The sequence below is a fragment of the Fundulus heteroclitus genome, chromosome 17 (assembly GCF_011125445.2).
Source record: "Fundulus heteroclitus isolate FHET01 chromosome 17, MU-UCD_Fhet_4.1, whole genome shotgun sequence".
Classification (NCBI taxonomy): Eukaryota; Metazoa; Chordata; class Actinopteri; order Cyprinodontiformes; family Fundulidae; genus Fundulus; species Fundulus heteroclitus.
Window position 1 is genome coordinate 20,050,551 of NC_046377.1, and position 20,799 is coordinate 20,071,349.

Sequence of the window (20,799 nt, forward strand, 5' to 3'; positions counted from 1 at the left end):
AGGCTTTTAGCACTCGCTTTGTTCATGTTCCTTTTGTTAAAGTAGTTGCACAAGATCCCCGTCCAGCTGCGCTCTGTTTAACCTTTTTAGTCGGTATATCCATGCTGTAGTAAAGTAAAAGCTGTGGATCACGATGCAGAAAAATGGGTTTTCTCCCCCAATAACGCACCGGGTGCGTCTCCTTACACTGCAAAAAGGGAACTAAAGGTAAGTACATTTCTCTTGAAATTAGTGCATTTTTCCTTGATTTAAGCAGGTAAATAAGATGATTTGCCAATGGAATAAGATTTTTGCACTTAAAGTAGGAACAATTCATCTCCATTATTTTTCAAGTGCAGAATATCTAATTCATCTTATTTTAGGGGTAGAACTACTAATCCCATTGGCAAATAATCTTACTTAGCTCCTCCAATCAATGAAAAATAGACTAATTTCAAGATTTTTTTACTTACTTTTAGTTCCCCTTTTTGCAGTGTATTCATCTTTTAAATTCAAGTCAGTGATGATGCCTGATTTAGAATAGCAATATCAGCGGGGAATATCGGGTCATTCACACAAAGGTAAAAAATATGTATATAATAAAAACTAAAACATTAGGGGCTGTACAGTAAGAGCTCCTTTTTAAAACACGAGAAAACGACCCACATTTACTAAAAATGGCATACTCTGATTCCTAGTTTCTATTTACGGTGGTATTTTTGAAAATGTGCCAGAATATTTGTGCATTTAAAAAAAAAATACTATTTAAAAGTAGGCCCTCCCTGGTTATTTACCCCCCAAACAACCGCACAAACTCTAGATTAGTGGAGTTCATCTTTCACACATGTTTATGTGACGTTTGGATTAATTTTTAAAATTGTAGAGTAAAGCGAGCCCAAAGGTTTCTTGTAATTGCCAGAATTAAATAATAAAGGAGTTTGTTGCATCACAGCAATAAACTTTTACGTCTGCACGAATTGGTTTAACTAAAGGAAGTGGAGCCTTTTACCCTAAAGATTGATTTAAATAACAGTTAAAGGCTCATATTTTAACCCAGGGATTTACTCGGGGCATCAGCATATGTTTTGTGTTTTTAATTTAGATTTTGTTTTTGTCTAATTCTTCTTTTTTTTTTTTTTTTTTTTTGCACTTTTTTGTGCATAAAAAAAAGTAATATTTAGCTCTGTCAGATTAAAAGTAGAGACTTTGCTAACAGGAATTTTCAGGCTCTCTCTCACAGATCATCGATTTCTTTTAGGGCTAGACTTTGACTAGGCCATTCCGATACTTGAATTTGATAGAAACCATATCGTTCTAGCTCAGGCAGTAGGTTTAACTCTGGCTTTCTTCTTGTCATATTTCCATAAAAGTCAGATTTTTGGGGTGTAGATGGGTAAGGCTGGGCGATAGTGGCCTAAAATCAAAATCGGGGATATATATTACAGTATTTTTCAGATTATAAATCGCACTTTTTTCATAGTTTGGCCAATCCTGCGATTTAGTCAGTCAGTCAATTTTAAATGGTAATTCATACTGACCAAGATGAACCAAGTAGTAAACATTACCGTCTATAGCCACAAGAGGGCGCTCTAGGCCTGTGAAAACTATATGTTGCTCTTGCGTCACTTATATATTAATTAAAACATTAACTTATAAAAAACAAAGACTGAACACATGTACATATGATGTTTCGCTGTTTCAGTCTGCATTCGTGCAGCGGAGCGTTGTGTAGTGCAGCTTAAAGGAACCGCACCGAGACAGAAACCTGTTATTGGGCTGTCTGTGAGGCTAATAGCAGCTAGCGCTAGCTAACAGCTCTGTTGTCTGGGCGGGTTACAACTTCCCTGATAACACGTCAGCTTTATGTTGCTCTGAAACTTCTATGCCAGGGATGTCAAACCCATTTCTATATTTGGCCACTTTGGCATCATGAAGTCATTAAAAGGGCCCTGTATAGATGACACTTTTGATTTCGTAATTTCCTTCCAGTTCACATAGAAATGTTTAAAAAAAAAAATCACAATACCATAAAATTAGCACAATTGACATGTTTATCTGCAAAAAAACGCTAATATGGGGGTGAGTTACACTTTAAAATCATCATTCTGCATCACTTTTTCTCTTTTTGGACATTTCTGGGTTGTTTTAATGTGTTGAGGAAAAACTGACATCTAGTGGCAGGATGCTGTTACTACAGTTAAATAAAATCAACATTCGCTACAGTAGGCACTGTTTTAGCCACTTTATACAATTTAAAAGGATATATGTCTCTACTTTATGACATATGTTTGTTTAGCTAAATAAATTAAATAATAAATTGCCTTGATGGGCCAGATTCGGCCCGCGGGCCTCGAGTTTGACACGTGTGATCTATGCCATAATGTTAGCTTAGCACGTAGCATCGTTAATGGCCTAATTTCAACGTAATTGGACCGAAATGCTCTGAGGAGAACTTTCTGGGTTGGAGTTGGTGTCTTATTGAGCTAATTTCCCCCCATTAATCCTCCCAGGTATGTTCCCCCTGAGTTCCTTCACAGGACAGCGGCACACAGGTGGACTGTGTTGACTCTTTTCTGGGCAACCGTCTCCTTTTGTGAATATGTGATTTGGGTTAAGAGCTCCTGAAAGAGAAGCATAGGGCTGATTGAAAGATGGCCGCCTCCTGTCACTCACCCGACGACGTGCTTCTCATTCAGCGGAGTGGGGCCGACGTGTCCAGTCGGAGGTGTATTCATCCGTCAACCTCCTCAATGGACTTTGGAAACCCCCCCCCCCCCCCCCCCCACCCCCCTCTTCATTTAGCACCCTGACAGACAAAGCTCAGTTCAGCCCGTCAACTCCTGGACATCTCCAATCAGTCTTCCAGCCGCGGCTCCTCTGCAGCGTTGTGAAAGGGATCCTTTTTTTTTTTTTTTTTTTTTTTTTTTGCAGACGGACGGGAATTAAGCGGGGGTCAGAGAGCACAGTGAGCCAGTCAGCCGGCGCATTATCAGCCCTGTCTATCAGTCTTACAAACAGGCCCCTCAGACTCTGCTTCTTCTCACTTTGCCGTGTCAGGGGTGCAGGTCCCTGCTTTTTTTTTTTTTTTTTTTTTTTTTTTAACTGTCCAAAACCCGACTGAAAGACAGTGAAATGGAGTTGTTTGACCATGTTGTCTCTGGTTGTAATACAGGGGTGTACAAAGTGCGGCCCGGGGGCCATTTGTGGCCCTCTGAATGCTTTTGGGCGGCTAAAATGGCCCAAAGTTCAAGAATAGCCTAAATTTGCTTTTGGCAGCTCGGATGGTTGAGGCAGTTTTCACTGATACAAGGCCTTTCAAAAAAAAGACACATTAAAATCTTCTTAAAAGGGAAAATATAAGGTGCGACAACATAATTTTTTTTGTCTTTATAACAGTAAATATTTTGTCTTTGTAATAGTAAATAAGACCAGAAATGTTTTACCAAAAGGCAGGCTTGGGTATTTAACTACAATTAAAAAAAGCAAGAGTGAGCCCAAATTAATCTTGTTCTTGTTGCTGAAAAGACACAAAAAAAAAAAAATTAAAAAGACGATCAACCCAAACAGTTTGTTTCAAATCTAAAATGATTTACAGATTCCTTTTCTACAGAAATCAGACTAATTTGCATGTTTCATTAAAATTATTTTTGTGTTAAGTTTATTGCTGAGCAGGTAAAAAATAAGGTTTTTGCCATTTATTCTAATATCTTAATTTTCTGGCCCCTGAGTACTTTCTATGTGACATTTTTGGCCTCCATGGATAAACGTTTGGACACCCCTGTTGTAATATATTCACCACTGATTAATGCGTTTCCCTGCGCTCTGCTGCCCTCTACAGGCTGGATCCACGGCGTTCTCACCTCTCAGGATTGCATGGCGTTCGGAGGGAACTTCCTTCACAACCTCAATATCGGCATGCAGCTCAGGTGCGCGCCTCTAAAACGCCTTTTCCTGGTCATTTATAAACCTGCGTCTGTATTAATGAATGAAACGAACAAACCGTGTGGCTGGTGTGCTGTAGGTGTTATGAAATGGAGCGTCGCCTGAAAACCCCAGACCTCTTCAAGTTCCCGTACTTTGAGGCCATTTGTTGGTATGTGGCTAAGAACCTCCTGGAGATGCTGAAAGGTGAGAGCGTGACGTAAACCCAGGCAGCCAGCTCCTCGTTTCTGCAGGTATTTAAACCCAAAATTCATTGTCCGTTCGCTCCAGAGCTACGCGAGGACAGCTGTCCACCGCCGACCTACCTGGTAGACGGAGTCAAGGCGTTGATCAGCGCTCTGAGGACTTGGTTGAAGCGAGAGGTGAGGGACATCCCTGCTCTGCATGTTTTGTTGTTACCGTGGGAGACATCCGCCCGTATCTAGCCGCTCACCTTCGCCGTCGCTCTTCCAGGTGACCGAGCCCACCAGCGAGGTGCCGGACAATATCCGGCCCAACCACCTCATCAAGGAGCTGACCAAGGAAATCCGCTACCTGGAGGTAAGGAGGCACGCCGCTGGATGAAAATATTATATTTGTCTCAAGGTTTTATCCCAACGTTTTGCATTTATTGATCCGTATGGTTCACTAGCGTCGCATCATCACATCCGGTGTAGGTACCAGATCGACTCGGGCGCTTCCCGATGACGTCATCATATGGCAACCCCACTCTAACAAAATAAAATTTATTTGTAACAAATGGAGACCGCTGGCATAATGTAGTTTGTTTATTTACGGTTATTTTCCAGTAACTTAATCGAGGCATGAAAACTTTTTACATTAAATTTTTTTCAATTCAATTCAATTTTATTTATATAGCGCCAAATCATGAAACATGTCATCTCAAGGCACTTTACAAAATCAAGTTCAATCATATTATACAGATTGGTCAAAAATGTCCTATATAAGGGAACCAGTTGATTGCATCAAAGTCCCGACAAGCAGCATTCACTCCTGGGGAAGCGTAGAGCCACAGGGAGAGTCGTCTGCATTGTCCATGGCTTTGCTGCAATCCCTCATACTGAGCAAGCATGAAGCGACAGTGGGAAGAAAAACTCCCCATTAACGGGAAGGAAAACCTCCGGCAGAACCGGGCTCAGTATGAACGGTCATCTGCCTCGACCGACTGGGGTTACAGAAGACAGAACAGAGACACAACAAGAGAGACAAAAAAAGCACAGAAGCACACATTGATCTGGTAATCTGTTCTACATTAGATGGTAGTAGCGGGTGAGCCGTCTTCTCTGGATGATGTCACAGTTAACAGAACGCCAGACCAGGTGTACCTACTATGAAGAAAAAAGAGAGAGAGCAAAAAGTTAAAAGCTGAAATGACGACAGTCATTTCAATGTAATACAATGCAAAACTGGAGAACAGTAGACTGAAGAACAGTAGAAATCAGTAGAGTGAGAAAACTAGACCCTGATGTCCTCCAGCAGCCTAGGCCTATCACAGCACAACTATAGAGATAGCTCAGGGTATGAGCCACTCTAACTATAAGCTTTGTCAAAAAGGAAAGTTTTAAGATTAGTCTTAAAAGTAGACGGGGTGTCTGCCTCACGGACCAAAACTGGGAGTTGGTTCCACAGGAGAGGAGCCTGATAGCTAAAGGATCTGCCTCCCATTCTACTTTTAGAATGGGAGGCATCATTTTGGAATGCTTCTGTGGTCGTCTGACAATTTAATCAGTAATTTTGCCGGATCATAGTTACATGTTAAGAGCAATTTCCTTCCTCCAATTTAAAAAAAAAAAAAAAAAAAAAAAGTTGTGAAGGGAAAATAAACCATAAACTCTTTTTAATTTTTAATAAAAGTCTGCAGCCACTTTAATTTTATCACGACATTCATCACTTTAAAATCAATGTTTATTCCTCCTTTTTCTACTGATATTACTATGTCGTTTTTTCTGATCACATGTTTTTTATTATTCCAGATGAAATTGTGATGAAACTGATTAATTGTTACTGTAGTATTTGGTATATTTAAGATATATGCTAGATAAATCAATCTGGCTATCCCTTCTGTTTTTGTTAACAATATTCTTCCAAAAATTTAGACAACTGTCAAATGTGTTGATTTTTTTTGTAAAATGGCTTGAATATTGTTCTGTCATTTTCAGTGTGGTCCTTGTTAATCATTATACCTAAATATTTTACCTCATTTTTATCAATTAAAGTGGGTTGATTGTTTTGAATTGCTAAGATTTCACATTTTTCTATGTTCATCTTAAACCCTGAAGCTTTTGAGAAAAAAGAAACCTCTAAATTAACTAAATAAAATTAATGCGTTACAAATGCAGACCCGAGTCGATCTGGTACCTACATCTGGTCTTTCAAACAGAGTGAAACGCGTCGTTGACCCTGATTGGTTTTAAAAAATCTCTGGTTTGAAATCGTTGGCTGCTGCCCTCGATGAGTAAGGTGTCTCCTTGGTTCTCGCCTCAGGAGGAACCCGTGAACGGAGGCAAGCCGCCCAAATCTCAGGGAAGCGGAGTCCCGTCGGGAGTGAACGGCTGCCTCACCACCCGCGCCCTGGAGAGGCTGTGCCAGGCGCGGCAGGCGAGGAGAGCCGCCCGGCGGCTAAGAGAGCAGCAGCAGGAGGAGGCCGCCAAGGTGCCCTCCAACCTGGACATCCTGGAGCAGCACACCAAGGAGGTGCTGAAGAGGGTGGAGGTGGGACCTCTGGAGGAGGTGAGGATCCGTTTCTCTCACCAGGAACCTGAATCTCATTAGTGTCCTGCAGGAAGCTTCTTAAATCAGCTGGTTTTAGGTTGAAAAGATGACTTAACAGTGTTAGGATATTTTACTTTTTAAATTAGCTAAATAAATAAAAAAATTCAGGAGGCGCAACTTTAGAAATTAAACTCCTGAAATTCAATTATAGCTCTTAGTTTTAAAAACTATTAGTGGCCCAAATATGGCCGCCACAAAAGCCCGTAAAACTCAGGCTTTACATGCAATGTTGACAACATTTTAAACAAACATTTATTCAATGTTGAGTGTTTTCCCTAGAAATGTTTGGCAATAATGGAATATTAGCTTTCCATTAAAATCACAGAATACAGCTTTATACCAGCAGCCATCTTCTGTCTCTCATTATGTTTCTGGCTCTATCGTGTAAATTTATACACGGTTATATTATGAAGGCTACCTGCCTTTCTTACTTCCTACGTCCTGATTGAATGAAAATCTCTTTAAAATCTAGATCTGCAAGAGTTTATAATATTTCTGAGCATAACTTTATTTTATATTATTTATATTCTGATCCATTCATGGGATCTATCTAGCAACAAAAATGTGTTTTCCTAGAATAAAACAGACAGACATTTGGTGATTTGCAACAATCAAAGCAAATTTTTGTTGGACATCTAAAAATGACCTTAGAGCCATTTATTGGGCCACTTTGGCATCATGAAGTCATTAAAAGGGCCGGTTACACCTTTATAGACACTTTTGATTTCATCATTTCATTTCAGTTCTCATAGAAGTATAAAAATGCAAAGGAATATAAAAGTAGCACCCTTAGGCCCAGTTTATACACTTTATCTGCTAAATAATTTGATATTGGGAGGAGTTACGCTTAAACTCATCATTCTGCATCCCTTTCTCTTTTTTTGGGGCATTTCTGGGTTGTTTTAATGTGTTGTGTGAAAACTGACATCTAGTGGCAGAGTGCTGTTACTACAGTTCTAAAAAAAAAAAATCAACATCCGCTACTGAAAGCACAATTTTAGCCACTTTATACAATTTAAAAGGATTTATGCCTGTACTTTATGACATGATATTTATTTTTTGGCTCTTGACGGCCGGATAAACTGCCTTCACAGACTGGATTCAGCCCGCGGGCCTTGACACATGTGCTTAGAGGGAGCCAGATCCTATTTTGCAGACTGAACGTTGTTCCCAAGTGAAAGGAAAACTTGTTACATCGATTATTAAAACACATAAGCAATGAAATTTCAACCCTTTATGGATGTATATGCATTTTGCTCATAACCCTGGATATTAACGACATCATTAATGTGTGAATTAATGTCATCTGTTAGTGGATATTTCTCTGTAAATGCTGCATTGGTGACGTGTCGCCCCTGTTCGTCCAGGATCCTGCGTTTTGTGCCAAGGTTCTCGGAAAGTTCAACAAAGTGTCGACCGCTTCGGCCGCCGCCGCCGCCGAGTCCTTGGAGGACAACCACCTACGCCTCATGCTGGTCAACGGCAGAATCATCCGGTAAGACTTTCATAAGGGAAACATCCCTTCAAGCCATGGGGTGCATGTCATATTAAATCAGATGTTTATGTTGTAAAAAAAACACAAAATCCTCCTTTTTTTTCCTGTCTGAAACAAAGCTAGATAAAACAAATTATTTCCGTCCACTTTCTTTAAAATCAGAAGTGTATTTCAATCGTGTTAAGGGAAAATAAACATGGATTTGTACACAAATTAACCAAACATACATAATAGAGTCATGACGTATTGGTGCTTGGGTGTGAAAATGTCTCCAAATACGAAAAAAAACCCATTTCTTATTGTTTTAATTCAAACTTTTGTCAACCCTGTATTTCTCAAGTTTATATAGTTTTCTTAATAGTTTTATAGTGTTTGCCCAAATCTCTAGATCAGGTTCTCATCCTTTTTCATGCCCAGGGACCCTTTAGCAGCGGTACAATTATTCCAAAGACCCCTTTAGATTCCTCATGCTGATAGTATTTTTTAAACAGCCTTTTGTACTGTTAAATACATTGGGAATTATGTTTTTTAAAAAATACATCCAATTACACCTAATATTAGAGACATGCTGGAGATTAGATCCTCAAACTTTATGGAACTATTGTCAAACTTCCTAATTTTAGCTGATTTCACGTTTACTTGATAAAAAGTGGTCATTAAATAAGAGTTAAATATTTGTCCAATGTGTTACTTAAGCTCAACACATCCTCAGCAGCGTCTCCTCAGTGCACAACATGCATCATGGACCCCCAACCCGTGGTTCCTGGACCCCCAGGGGTCCGGGGACCCCAGTTTGAGGGCCGCTGTGGTACCATGAGTGGATTTTTTAAAGTTTTGCCTTTTTAAAACATAATTCTCAAAAGTTTTGACCAGTTTCTCCTGACAGAACTGCTCCCAGGAGACAAGAGCTTATTGATGGCCGCTCCAAAGCATCAACGTTGTCCTGCACTGCAAAAAACGGATCTTAAAACTAAGTAAAAAGGTTCTTAAAATGTGTGTTTTTGTCCTAGATTTGAGCAGGTAAATAATATCTGTCAATGGAATGAGTATTTTGACCCCTAAAATAAGATAATTAGTCATCCTGCACTTGAAATTAGACGATGGAGATGAATTGTTCCTATTTTAATCGTACAAATCTTATTCCATTGGCAAATAGTCTTGTTTACATGCTCTAATCAAGGAAAATTACAATGATTTCAAGAAAATTTCACTTACTTTTAGCTCCCTCTTTGCAGTGTAGCCAAAACGAGAACGGTAATGTCACTAATTTAGTGGACGTGTGGGTTCAGCTGTACGTTTCCTCGTGTGTATTCAGAGATCTAAGGCGACCGGGGAGCAGCCCCGTGAAGTCGGAGGGCGAGCAGTCGTCCGTCGGCCAAAGCCCACCAAAGAGCTGCGCGGACGTGAAGCCGGAGAGGACGGAGGGCGGCGCGGCTGAGAAGGCGGCGCCGTGTCCGGGCCGCGTGGAGCGGGCGAAGGACGAACTCAGGGAAGAGGCTTCAGGACACTCCAGCGTCTCAGACGTGGAGTCAGACGGCGACTCGCCCTCAGAAGTAAATGGTTTCTAGGATTTCTCTCATGCTTTCTTTCACAGCTGACGCGTTTAGATAAGAGCGCCAAGTCTGTGTCGAAGGTGTGTATGAATATTACAGTTCATATGCCGGTGTAGGTACCAGATCGACTCGGGGTCCTGCGCCTTCTGATGACGTCACTATACATGGTTGGTTTAACGTTTGCTCAATTGCGCAAAATATTGTAATTGGTCTGGACAACTTACTAAAGTAATTGTAGCGGGGTGTAGGTTTTATTCGAGAGCGGGACTGCGGTTTGTAAACGGACAATTTTACGAAGAAATTCTCCATGGTCCCTGCGCCTCCTGATGATGTCACCTAATGGCGACGCCACTCAAACAAACTACATAGAGCCCGCGGTCTGCATTTATAACGAATCAATTTTATTAAGTTAATTTAGCGGTTTCTTTTTTCTCAAAAGCTTGAACGAATATTCAAGCCATTTTACAAATAAATAAAAAAAATCAACAAATATTTGACAATTGGCTCAATGTTTGGAAGAATATTGTTAACAAAAATGGAAGGGCTAGCCAGACTAATTTATCCAGCATATATCTTAAATGTACCAAATACCACAATAAAAAAATAATCAAATTCATCACAATTTCATCTGGAATAATAAAAAAAACATGTGATCAGAAAGAACAACATCAGTACAAAAAGGAGTAATGAACGTTATTGATTTTAAAGTGATGAATGAGTTTATGGTTTAGTTTCCCTTCACAACTTAAAAAAAATTGGAGGAATTCAATTTCTCTAAGGTTGTAACTTCTTTGATCCTGCAAAATTACCGATTAAATTGTCAGACTACCACACAAGCATTCCAAAATGATGTTAAAAGTTTTCATGCCTCGACTAATTTACAGGAAAATAACCGTAAATTAACAAAATAAAATTGATTTGTAACAAATGGAGACCGCGGGCATAATGTAGTTTGTTTGAGTGGTGTTGCCATATTTAGACGTCATCGGGTAGCGCCCGAGTCGATCTGGTACCTACACCGGTTTTGGTGCTTTTAAGGAGCAGAACGATGTCACTGTGATGCTTTGAGCTGACGATGGGTGATTACTGAGACGTGCCTTTTTGAATTTTAGAGTAAAGCGTTGTCATCATCATCGTCTTCGTCGTCGTCTTCTTCTTCTTCCGACGAGGATTCAGAGAGTTCCCAGGAGGAGGAGAGAGGCTCGTCTCTGCAGACCGGCTCAGGGAACGGCACCGAGCTGGACCTGTCGGCTCAGAAACTCAGGCACAAACACAAACCCCTCAAAAGGTGAGAAAAAAACGTCTAAAACGCCGCCCCAGCTCTCCCACATATGCGGCTCTCTGATCAGTGTCTGCCCCCCCCCCCCCCCCCCCCCCCCCCCCCCCCCCGCCCTGCAGAGAACGCCCTACCTCACCCAGCACAGAAGAGGCCATTCAGGGGATGCTGTCCATGGCCGGGCTGCTGTGCTCCGCAAAGCAAGAGGAGGAGGCGCCGTCGCCCCGGGAGCCCTGGTGGTCCAGCTCTGGCCAACGTTCGCCGCAGGACGAGCGCCAGCGCCAGAACCAGCGCCAGAACCAGAACCACATGGACAGCCAGGGCAACAGCAGCAGCGAGGCCTGGGACAATCACGGGGACTACCAGTACTGTGACCCCTCCATGTCCCCGCCGCTGCACCCCTCCAAGAGGAACGCGCCCAACCCGCCGCCCATCAGCAACCAGGCCACAAAAGGTTAACCGCTCATTAGGGCTGAACAATTAATCGCATTTTCAATATAATCGTGATTTTAAAAACGCAATTTCCAAATCGCAGAGGTCTGCAATTTTTATCTATGTAACAATTAGGGAATTAGACACGTCCATTAGGTGTTTGTAAAATGTTTGAAGTGGGTTTGCCTCCACATGGAAGGGAAGACAGTTGCAGCAGTGAGATAATCTAATTTTATTATATTACTTGTTTTAGAGTTTGTGTAATAATTAGGGCTGGGCAAGTTAACGCATTAATTTCGCGTTAATTCATTAGACTATTAACGGCGATATTGATTTTATCGCGCATTAACGCATGTTGCTCACATGCTTTCAGTCAGTGTCAGTCAGCAGGCGTGCTGACTGCAGCGCGCTGTCACGGCAGCACTCTCCCGCTCCCCCTCCCGTCTCGTACATGGCTCAGCGGCGCCAGCCAATCAGCACACAGGCTCAGCCTGGCCCGCCCACTCAGCTCTCACACAAACTCATCACACAAACAGCTGAGAGAGACCGCAGCAGCGAAAAAACATGAACAGGGGAAGTAGCACCGTTTGGCTTTATTTTAATACCGTAAATTAAATCAAGCTGTATGTTTTGTAAAAAGCCGGTTCATTTCAGTGGAAACACAACAAATTTATCTAAGTACGTGAAAAAACATGAAAACGTCAAGCCACAGAAACGGAGAGAGGAGACGAAACTTCTGTCATTGCCCCGACAGACCCACAGACGTCTCTGACTGAGGCGTTTCAGTCCTCCAGGGAACATCCAGGTAGATCAGTGGTCATCTTCAGCAGCAGTTCATGTTAACTTTCAAAGTAGATATTATGTCATATGTTACTGGAGCCCACACAGAAAATGTAATTAAGACCTTGAAAGAACCCAGTACATATATTAAAAAGTGTTATTTAAGATAAGATAACATTAGCTAATCCTTTTTTTATCCCATGACGGGGAAATTTATAGGATTAAAGCAACAGGCAGGTGCACACAACACAGACAAAATTACATAAGGATTGAAATATATAAGAGGTGGATTAGCGAAAAAACACTGAACATAACATTATTGTTATTATTATTATTATTATTATTATTATTTAATTGTAATAATAAAATAAAAAACACAAAACCCAAAAGGTCAACAGTTTCATGATACATCAAGCTTAGGGACTGGCTAATATACAGCAGGTCAAAAAAGGCCATATTTTGGCTGCAGTGCTGCTGTTCTCTTATGAAGAAAAGATCAACTAGTGCACTAAATTCAATAGATGGGTTGAAAATATCCAGTATAAAATAAGTGCTACAAATGTTACAACACTTTTGTTCATATGGCAGCAGAACATTAAAATAAAAGTGCTCTTTACACTACTTTTGAATTCATTCTTGGAGTTTGTAAATACAATGCGATTAATCATGATTAATCGGGCAAATTATGCGATTAATCGCAATTAAAAATTTTAATCGTTGCCCAGCCCTAATAATCATACATAGCATTAAGTGCAGGTCAATCAGTTTAATACATAGACTTGCTTGTTGGTTGGACTTTATGTTCAACAAGGATTGATGTCCAATTAAATTAAAAGCTGTTCTCTTGAATAATATTCTGATCAATAGAAACATTAAAACTTCATGTTTAAAATAGTCCTTGTTTACAAACATCTTTATTTAGAGGCCATTTTTGTTGCTTGTGGTTAATGCGGAGAAAAGTCAAAATTGCAATTTTGGTTTAAATATATTGTAGGCAGAACACAATCATTACTGCTCCAAATTTAGATGCTGTGGGTCTTTTACCAACTAATCCACACGGCGAGGAAACAAATTGATTTGTTGTTTGTGTATATTTTAAAACACATGATAAATGAAACTGGAAAAAAATTGCATTGAATCGCAATATTAAGAAAAAAAATCGCAATTAGATTATTTTCCAAAATCGTTCAGCCCTACCGCTGATGAAAGCTTCCAGCCACACGTTCAAGTCTGCCCTAAACACACAGAACCGGGATTCTGTCCGGCGATAAAGCCGCAGCCCCGAGAAACAAGTCGACCTTTCTGGAACGGAGGAACGATATTAATTCAAATATTTCAGTTTAGAGTAGAAAAAAAAAGCATTTGTTGTTTTAATGCAGCTCAAGTAGCATTTATACCCCCTAAACAGTTTTTGCCTCATTACAACCACAAATTTCTGTGTATTTTACTGATGAATTGATGAAATTGGCCAACGTGAAACAGGTTATAGTTGTAAAGAGGGAAAAAATGAGGATTCATTGTTTTTGGATTTGAATGGAAAACATTCAGATTGATTGGACTTTGACTAGGCCATGGTAACGCTTGGCTATGCTTTGACATTAACCATCCCATAGTAGCTCTGATATCAAGTCTTTTTCAGCCTGTAAACAGGTTTTCCTCTCGGATTGCTTTTGATTTAGCTGCTGCTGAAGAGCATCCCCACATCATGATGCTGCCGCCGCCATGTTTCACTCTGCAGTTGGTGTTTTCAGTGGGATGTGCAATGTTTTCCTGTATTAATATTAAATTAGACAAAGATAGATGGTATTTACCATCTGTCTGACTTTTCTGAACCCAAACCTTTTTAGATTTTATAAATCTAGAAAAGGGCTGTCATAAACTATTATTTTAGTAGTAGATTTATTCTGACGATTAATCAAGTAATCGGATAAAACATAACAATTTTTATGTAATATAAATAAATTTTAAAAAAATGCAAATTGGTAAATAATTCAATTGTATTTTGAATAACAAGGATAAATCTGCAGCTAAAACGTTCTAGGATCAAAATTGTAAAAGCTTTTTCTAATGCATCAGCTGCCTCTATTGTGAAAAAAATGCATAAAGTTTCATTTGCATATTGCATTCTGGATATATATATATATATATATATATATATATATATATATATATATATATATATATATATATATATATATATATATATATATATATATATATATATATATATATATATTTTTGTTAGATTAAAAAGCATAATTCTATAAATATAAAACAGAACCCATCAACTGTACATCAGGATTAAGTTAAACACATTACTGGTAATCCAAAAAGTAAACAGCCAACTTAAATTCAGGCATAATAAATACTACCTTTTTTTTTTCTTTTTTCTTTTTTTTTTAACCATTCTTATTTATGTTTAATACAATAGAAAGACCTTTACTGTCCTATAGCCGGGAAAATTGGGTGTGAAAATGGCAAGAACAGGTCGGCCTAGACTTACAAGATTAATTAGTAAGAAAAAAGCTAAATTTAAAGTTAAGCCGTGCAGCAGAAGAGAGAAAAATAATAACCTAACAAACTCACCCTCTGCTCACAGCTGCACCCCTCTCTGTTTTCACATGATGGTATGGCCCTTATGTGATTGGCCGCCATGTTGACCAATCAAAACAAAGGAAAGGCGGTGCCTCCCAGCCAGTAGGAGCGCTAATCTTCGGCAGCTAGAAGCTCAGTCCATACCAGGCAGCTCGCTCCACAGTTTTATTTTCTGGTAAATTTAAAGCGCCTTTTACAGCTTTAGATGTCTCTGCGGGCTTTTTGCCCGTTGCTTTATGTCTCCATAGCAGACATCCACACTTGGCATCCACGTATTAGTAAGCTAGGCTATCATTTGGTTACCCACAATGCGCTAAATAAACAATGTAACTGAGCTGCGAGGCAGATAATTTTGCCTCGATGAATTTTATGAATCGAGGTCCTCGATTAATTGGATGATTGGTGACGGCCCTAGCTAGGCTGAACGCAAATTCACGCCTCACTTTAAAGGATTTTTGGAAACGCTTTGTAAATACGGCTGGGATGAAAGTCAGTTCCTCTAAGTTAGAGCTGGACGATATCGAAATAAAGCACATCGATAAAAGAGAAATCATATTGATCGATATCGATGACTATCAACAAATTCAAAACATAATTTCAGTGCAGCTCTGGCCATTTTATGCTGTTTAATGACTTATTTTTATATACAGAACACACAAACACTGAATTCAAACTCAACCCTTTATTCAACCAAGTTTTTACCAAAACTGCAAGTTTTTAATGAAAGAAAACGCGTGCTCTCTGAACTCTCTGAAGGGGGCGGGGCTTGGTTCCTGGGTCTGCGCTGTGATTGGTTGAGAGGATGTAATGATGTAATATTAACCTACATGGCTAGAAAGAAAAGGAAGGAAGACTTTTATTCTTTTGAACTTTTCATTGACACTTTTTTCTCGATTATTAAAATATACGTCTATCAATCGATATATATCGTTATTGAATTATCGTCCAGTCCAAAGTGTTTTGTTTATTTGTCAAAATGTGAAGCAGTTTAAGTGCTTTTTAGCATTTGTTGCTAGTTGCCATTGATACACCTTAAAAAAAAAACAAAAAAAACAAAAAAACAAACAGACAAGGTTCTCATGTACTTTTATTCTTATTTTGTTTTGTGTTTTTTTTTTTTTTTCAGGTAAAAGGCCCAAAAAAGGAATGGCGACGGCCAAACAGAGACTCGGCAAGATCCTAAAGCTCAACAGACACAGTCGTGTTTTCGTTTAACGCCCTCCCTCGAACTGAAAAGAAGAAAAAGAAAATCTGATTAGGGCTCTGTTCTCCAAGAAGTTTAAAAAAAAAAAAAGAAACATTTGTGTTTGTTTTCAGTCACTTTTGTGCTGTGGAGATGAGACAAAAAAATAAAAAAAAACCCGATGCACTGCCTGGAGACGAGCAAAAACGTGACGAAGCTCCACGCGCTCACTGTGCATGCCGAGGAGACAGGGTATTGGGTTTGAAAGGAGCACGATCCTCACAGGAAGAGAAGGAAGAAAAAAAAAAAAGCACACTAAGAACAAAAACGGAGAATTAAGGAACCGCGGGAAGCGGGAGGGAGGATGTGAATTTTTTTTTTTTTCCTGCAAAGAAAAGTCGATTAAATTGACGTTCGCTGAAGCGGGACTGAGGAGACCACCTGCATCGCATTTGCTCACATTTCTTCTCCCGCTTTAAAATTTAACTTGCTTCCCTGAGCAGAACCGGACGAACGGAGCAGGTTGAGACCGAGCTGCACCTCCCAGGTCGGATCTGGGCAGAAAACGTGGTGCTTCAAAAAAAAAAATACAACAAAAAAAAAAAAACAAGGAGGCTGTGAACTGATATTTCAAATGGTGCTTATTGTTTTATATTTCCTCCCTCCCCCTCTTTTTATCTCAACCACACCAGCAATAATGACTTTGGGGCGGGGGGGGGCGTGAGTACAGGCTGAGAGGCGGCGCTCGGTTCTGGTTCTGGTTGCGGAGCGGATCCACGCTCTCCGCCTCCCCGTTTGTTTTCAATAGGATTTATGAGCCGTTCGCTCTAAGAACGGCTCCAGTTTAATTTATTTCTCTTTTTTTTTTTTATTATCAGTTCCTTCTCGATGTGTTTATGATTTATGAATGGTGTATTTATTAATTGAAAGAATTGATGATTTTATTTTGAAGCCTCTACAGTTTTGAGGCTTTCTTTTTCTTTTCTTTTTTCACTTTTAAATCTTTAATGAACATTTTTGTAAATGTGGATATTTTAGTGTGAGTAGCAGTTCACCCTTCCTAACTTTCTGTCGTCACAAACCTTTTTCCTCCTGCAGTTGACTTGAGCCTGTGTTGATTTCTGGGTTTTAGAGACTTTTAGGTTTCTCCATGTCTACACCTGAGCATTCTCGGTTAGTGCCACTTACCTTTAATTAGCAAAAAAAAAAAAAAAACAGTATCTGAGCCACTGTGGTCGGTACAAACTACAGTACTTTAGTAGTTTTTATACCCCTTGAACTTTCTTTTTTTACGTTTTGTCCAAACAAATCAAAGGTTCTGACCAGTTGCTCCGTTGAGGGCGAGAACTACGGGGTGTTATGTAGCTCCAGTGGGGATTTAAATAAAGTGAAACTGTACCCTGAAAGTATTATGATCCAAAAATCACATTTTAAGTCCTTTTTTTTGTTTGTTTTTTAGCCAGTGGATGTAAAAATAGTGTAAAAATGTTAATTCCCACAGCATGATTCTGCCTCTTCCATGTTTCCCAGTGGAGATGTTGTATTCATTTCAGGGTCGGGTGCGGTGTTAATTTTCAGCCACAATCTTATTTTAATTTAATTTTCTCTTACAAAACGATATAAGGATGCATTTAAAAAAAAATGGCTGCAAACTCCCAATTCCCACAGCATGATTCTACCACCGCTGTGTTTGAGTGGAGATTCTGTATTCAGCTCAGGGAAGCATTCAGTGTTAGTTTTTTCAACAGTTTTTTGATACAATGTGTTTTTTTTAAAGGCAAACTGATTCCCCCAGCACCATTCTGCCACCACCATGTTTCAAAGTGGAGATTAAAACCAACATAAACATACAGGTGGACTCTTATTTCCCACCTTGGTGACGTAGGAAGGCAGTTTTTTAACTCACACACTGCAAAAGGGGAACTAAAAGTACGTCAGATTTTCTTAATTAGCATATTTGTCGTTGATTTGAGCAGGTAAATAAGATGATCTGCCAGTGGAACAAGCTTTTAGCGCTTAAAATAGGAACAACTCGTCTTATTTCAGGTGCAGTATATCTAATCATCTTATTTCGGGGGTAAAAATACTCATTCCGTTGGCAGATAATCTTATTTACCTGCTCAAATCAACGACAAATATACAGATTTCAAGAAAAACCGAAGTTTGTAACAAGACAGAGAAAGTTCAAGGGGTAGAAACACTTTCTCCCAACGTGACTGTAGTCGACGTATTTGCTAAGTTAACAATGAGGAACTTTAAATGGATTGAGTATTGTTTTAGGGTCTTTTTTTTTTTTGTTTGTTTTGTTTAAATCCCAGCGATGTTGTGAAACGTGTGCAGTTCTTCACTCTCAGGGAATGATGCCATGGACATGACCTCCGATTAACCACCAGCCACACCGTGGATGCAGACAGGACGCTCTCAGCAGAGATGCTGAGCTTGGTTTTCATATCGCTCCCCTCCTATTAAAAAAAACAAAAAAAAAAAACTTTCTTTTGAGGTTTTTTCCCAGGTTGCACGAACACACTGTTCCCAGACAGTCGTTGGATTCCCCCCCCCTCCTCCTCCTCCAGCTCAGTGTTACTCGTTCATCGCCCCTCTTGGAGTCGACTGACCTCATGAATGAACTGCCATATAGCTTTAACACCATTCTGTGAAACAGTGCGAGGCTGGGAAAGCTTTTCTCAGGTTTGACCTACAAGTAAACTGTGTGTTTTATCACTCAGCGCTCCGAACCAGGTTAGAGTTAATCACGTTTCTAGGCTGATTTCCTCGTTCTTTTTCTTACACCACGCTCTTTAACTTTTAAACTCTTTGCATGTTTTCATTGAAGAAGAAGAAAAAAAAAAAAAAAACACGAGCTGGCCCGCAGGCAGGGTTTGTTTATAAGCTGTAGTATTATTCACCGCACAGGATTTATCGCCTCTTCCTCTTCCTCTTCCTCTTCCTGCTTCTTTGGCATTTTGTGTTGTGTGTCGGTTCTCGCGATGATGGCTTCTGATTTTGAAATATACAAACACTGGCTTACTGTGACACTGTTGATGCGTTGCGTTCGTTTCTGCATTTCAAAAATTGCCTGTAAATAAAACTTAATGAAACAATCGAAACAAGTCTCCTGTCGCACTGAATTTAAGGAGTCGGATCAGGAAATGATTCGTAGTTCATGCCAGGGGGAAATTTGGTCCTTTTTTGATGTTTTTATGTTCCTTAAAGTTGATATCAGCCTGAAATTCATTGAAGTTCTGTGTGCTCACCTGAAAAATTAGTTCATAAAAGGAGGAAACAATCCTTGGTGCGTTTACTAAAAGTTCATCTTGAACTGATCTTTTTGGCACCTTAAATGTTTCACATGAACCAAAAGATAACCTGAGTAAACCAAGTAGTTTAAAACTAGACCTTTAATGGTCCCTTAATCCTAATTGCTGATTTAAGGGTTTGTCATGAGAGAAAATTAATAAATCACACAGAGGATTTTCAAACATGAACCAGAATCTCAATCTGATTTAAGTCCAGACTTTGACTAGGCCACTCTAAAATTTAAGCTAAATGTGCTTTCAGTGACGACAGAGTAATGCACCATCACACCAACAGTTTAATTATTTTTTGGTTTTACATTTTCCATGCAGCTCCACAATGTACCAGAGATCAATATTGTTTTTGGCTGATGTGGGACGGTTGTTCTCTTATAGGAGAAGCAGTGTCTCAATGTTGAATCTTGAACTCAGAACTTCAGGTGTTGTTCTGGGGTCTTTTTTGGCCTCCTGGGAGTAATTCTGGCCTCAGAAGGTTGTTCCATGTTTTCTCCATTGATCGTGGTTCCTTATTGGTTTCTCTGGAGCTCCTCAGCTTAAGAAATGGCTTTTCATACTGGTCGATGCCAGTAGTTTTGTTTCTCACCTGTTCTTGAGTGTCTTTAGATCAGGACGTTTTGCTTTTAGCCTACTTCACGCTGTCAGACTTGATTACAGTAAAACCTTAAATCCTGATTCTGTCAAATAGAAGTCAAGCTTTTAAAAGAACAAGGTAATGTGTTCAAACTAGGGCTGAATTCATCACATTTTCAATATAATCGTGATTTAAAATCGCAGAGTCTGCAATTTTTGGCTATGTAACAATTAGGGAATTAGACACGTCCATTAGGTGTTGGTAAAATGTTTAAAGTGGGTTTGCCTCCACATGGAAGGGAAGACAGTTGCAGCAGTGAGATAATCTAATTTTATTACTTGTTTTAGAGTTTGTATAATCATACAAAGCATTAAGTACTGGTCAATCAGTTTAATACATAGACTTGCTTGTTGGTTGCACTTTATGTTCAACAAGGATTGATGTCCAAATCATAATATATAATGATTTGAATAATATTTTGATTAATAGAAACATTAAAAGTTGTTGTTTTAAATAGTCCTTGTTTACAAACGTCTTTATTTAGAGGCCATTTTTGTTGCTTGTGGTTAATGCAGAGAAAAGTCAAAATTGCAATTTTGGTTGAAATATATTGAAGGCAGAACGCAATCATTTCTGCTCTGAGTTTAGATGCTGCGGGTCTTTTAGCAACTAATCCACACAGCGAGGAAACAAATCGATTTGTTGTTTGTATATATTTAAAAAGACATAAATTAAACTGGAAAAAAAAAATTAAAATTGCATTAAATCGCAATATTAAGAAAAAAAAAAAAAAATATCGCAATTAGATTATTTTCCAAAATTGTTCAGCCCTAGTTCAAACCAGATTTATCTGAACTTTGTCCTGAGGGCCAGATAGTGAAGTTAAAGGCAATTGTTCTGATATTGT

General features: G+C 39.4%; 1 protein-coding gene across 1 annotated transcript in view; it reads left to right on the forward strand.

Annotated features, from left to right (window-relative positions):
• kdm7aa (lysine (K)-specific demethylase 7Aa) overlaps positions 1–19,114 on the forward strand; it is a 44,721-nt gene extending 25,607 nt beyond the window's left edge. The window contains exons 8-17 of the mRNA XM_012853400.3: positions 3,818–3,905; positions 4,001–4,107; positions 4,192–4,283; positions 4,375–4,461; positions 6,406–6,651; positions 8,061–8,188; positions 9,504–9,741; positions 10,854–11,029; positions 11,140–11,471; positions 15,951–19,114. Coding sequence (XP_012708854.2) covers positions 3,818–3,905; positions 4,001–4,107; positions 4,192–4,283; positions 4,375–4,461; positions 6,406–6,651; positions 8,061–8,188; positions 9,504–9,741; positions 10,854–11,029; positions 11,140–11,471; positions 15,951–16,039 — 1,583 coding nt within the window. The 3' untranslated portion in view covers positions 16,040–19,114. The remainder of the gene's footprint in view (positions 1–3,817; positions 3,906–4,000; positions 4,108–4,191; positions 4,284–4,374; positions 4,462–6,405; positions 6,652–8,060; positions 8,189–9,503; positions 9,742–10,853; positions 11,030–11,139; positions 11,472–15,950) is intronic.
• Positions 19,115–20,799: the final 1,685 nt, after the last annotated feature.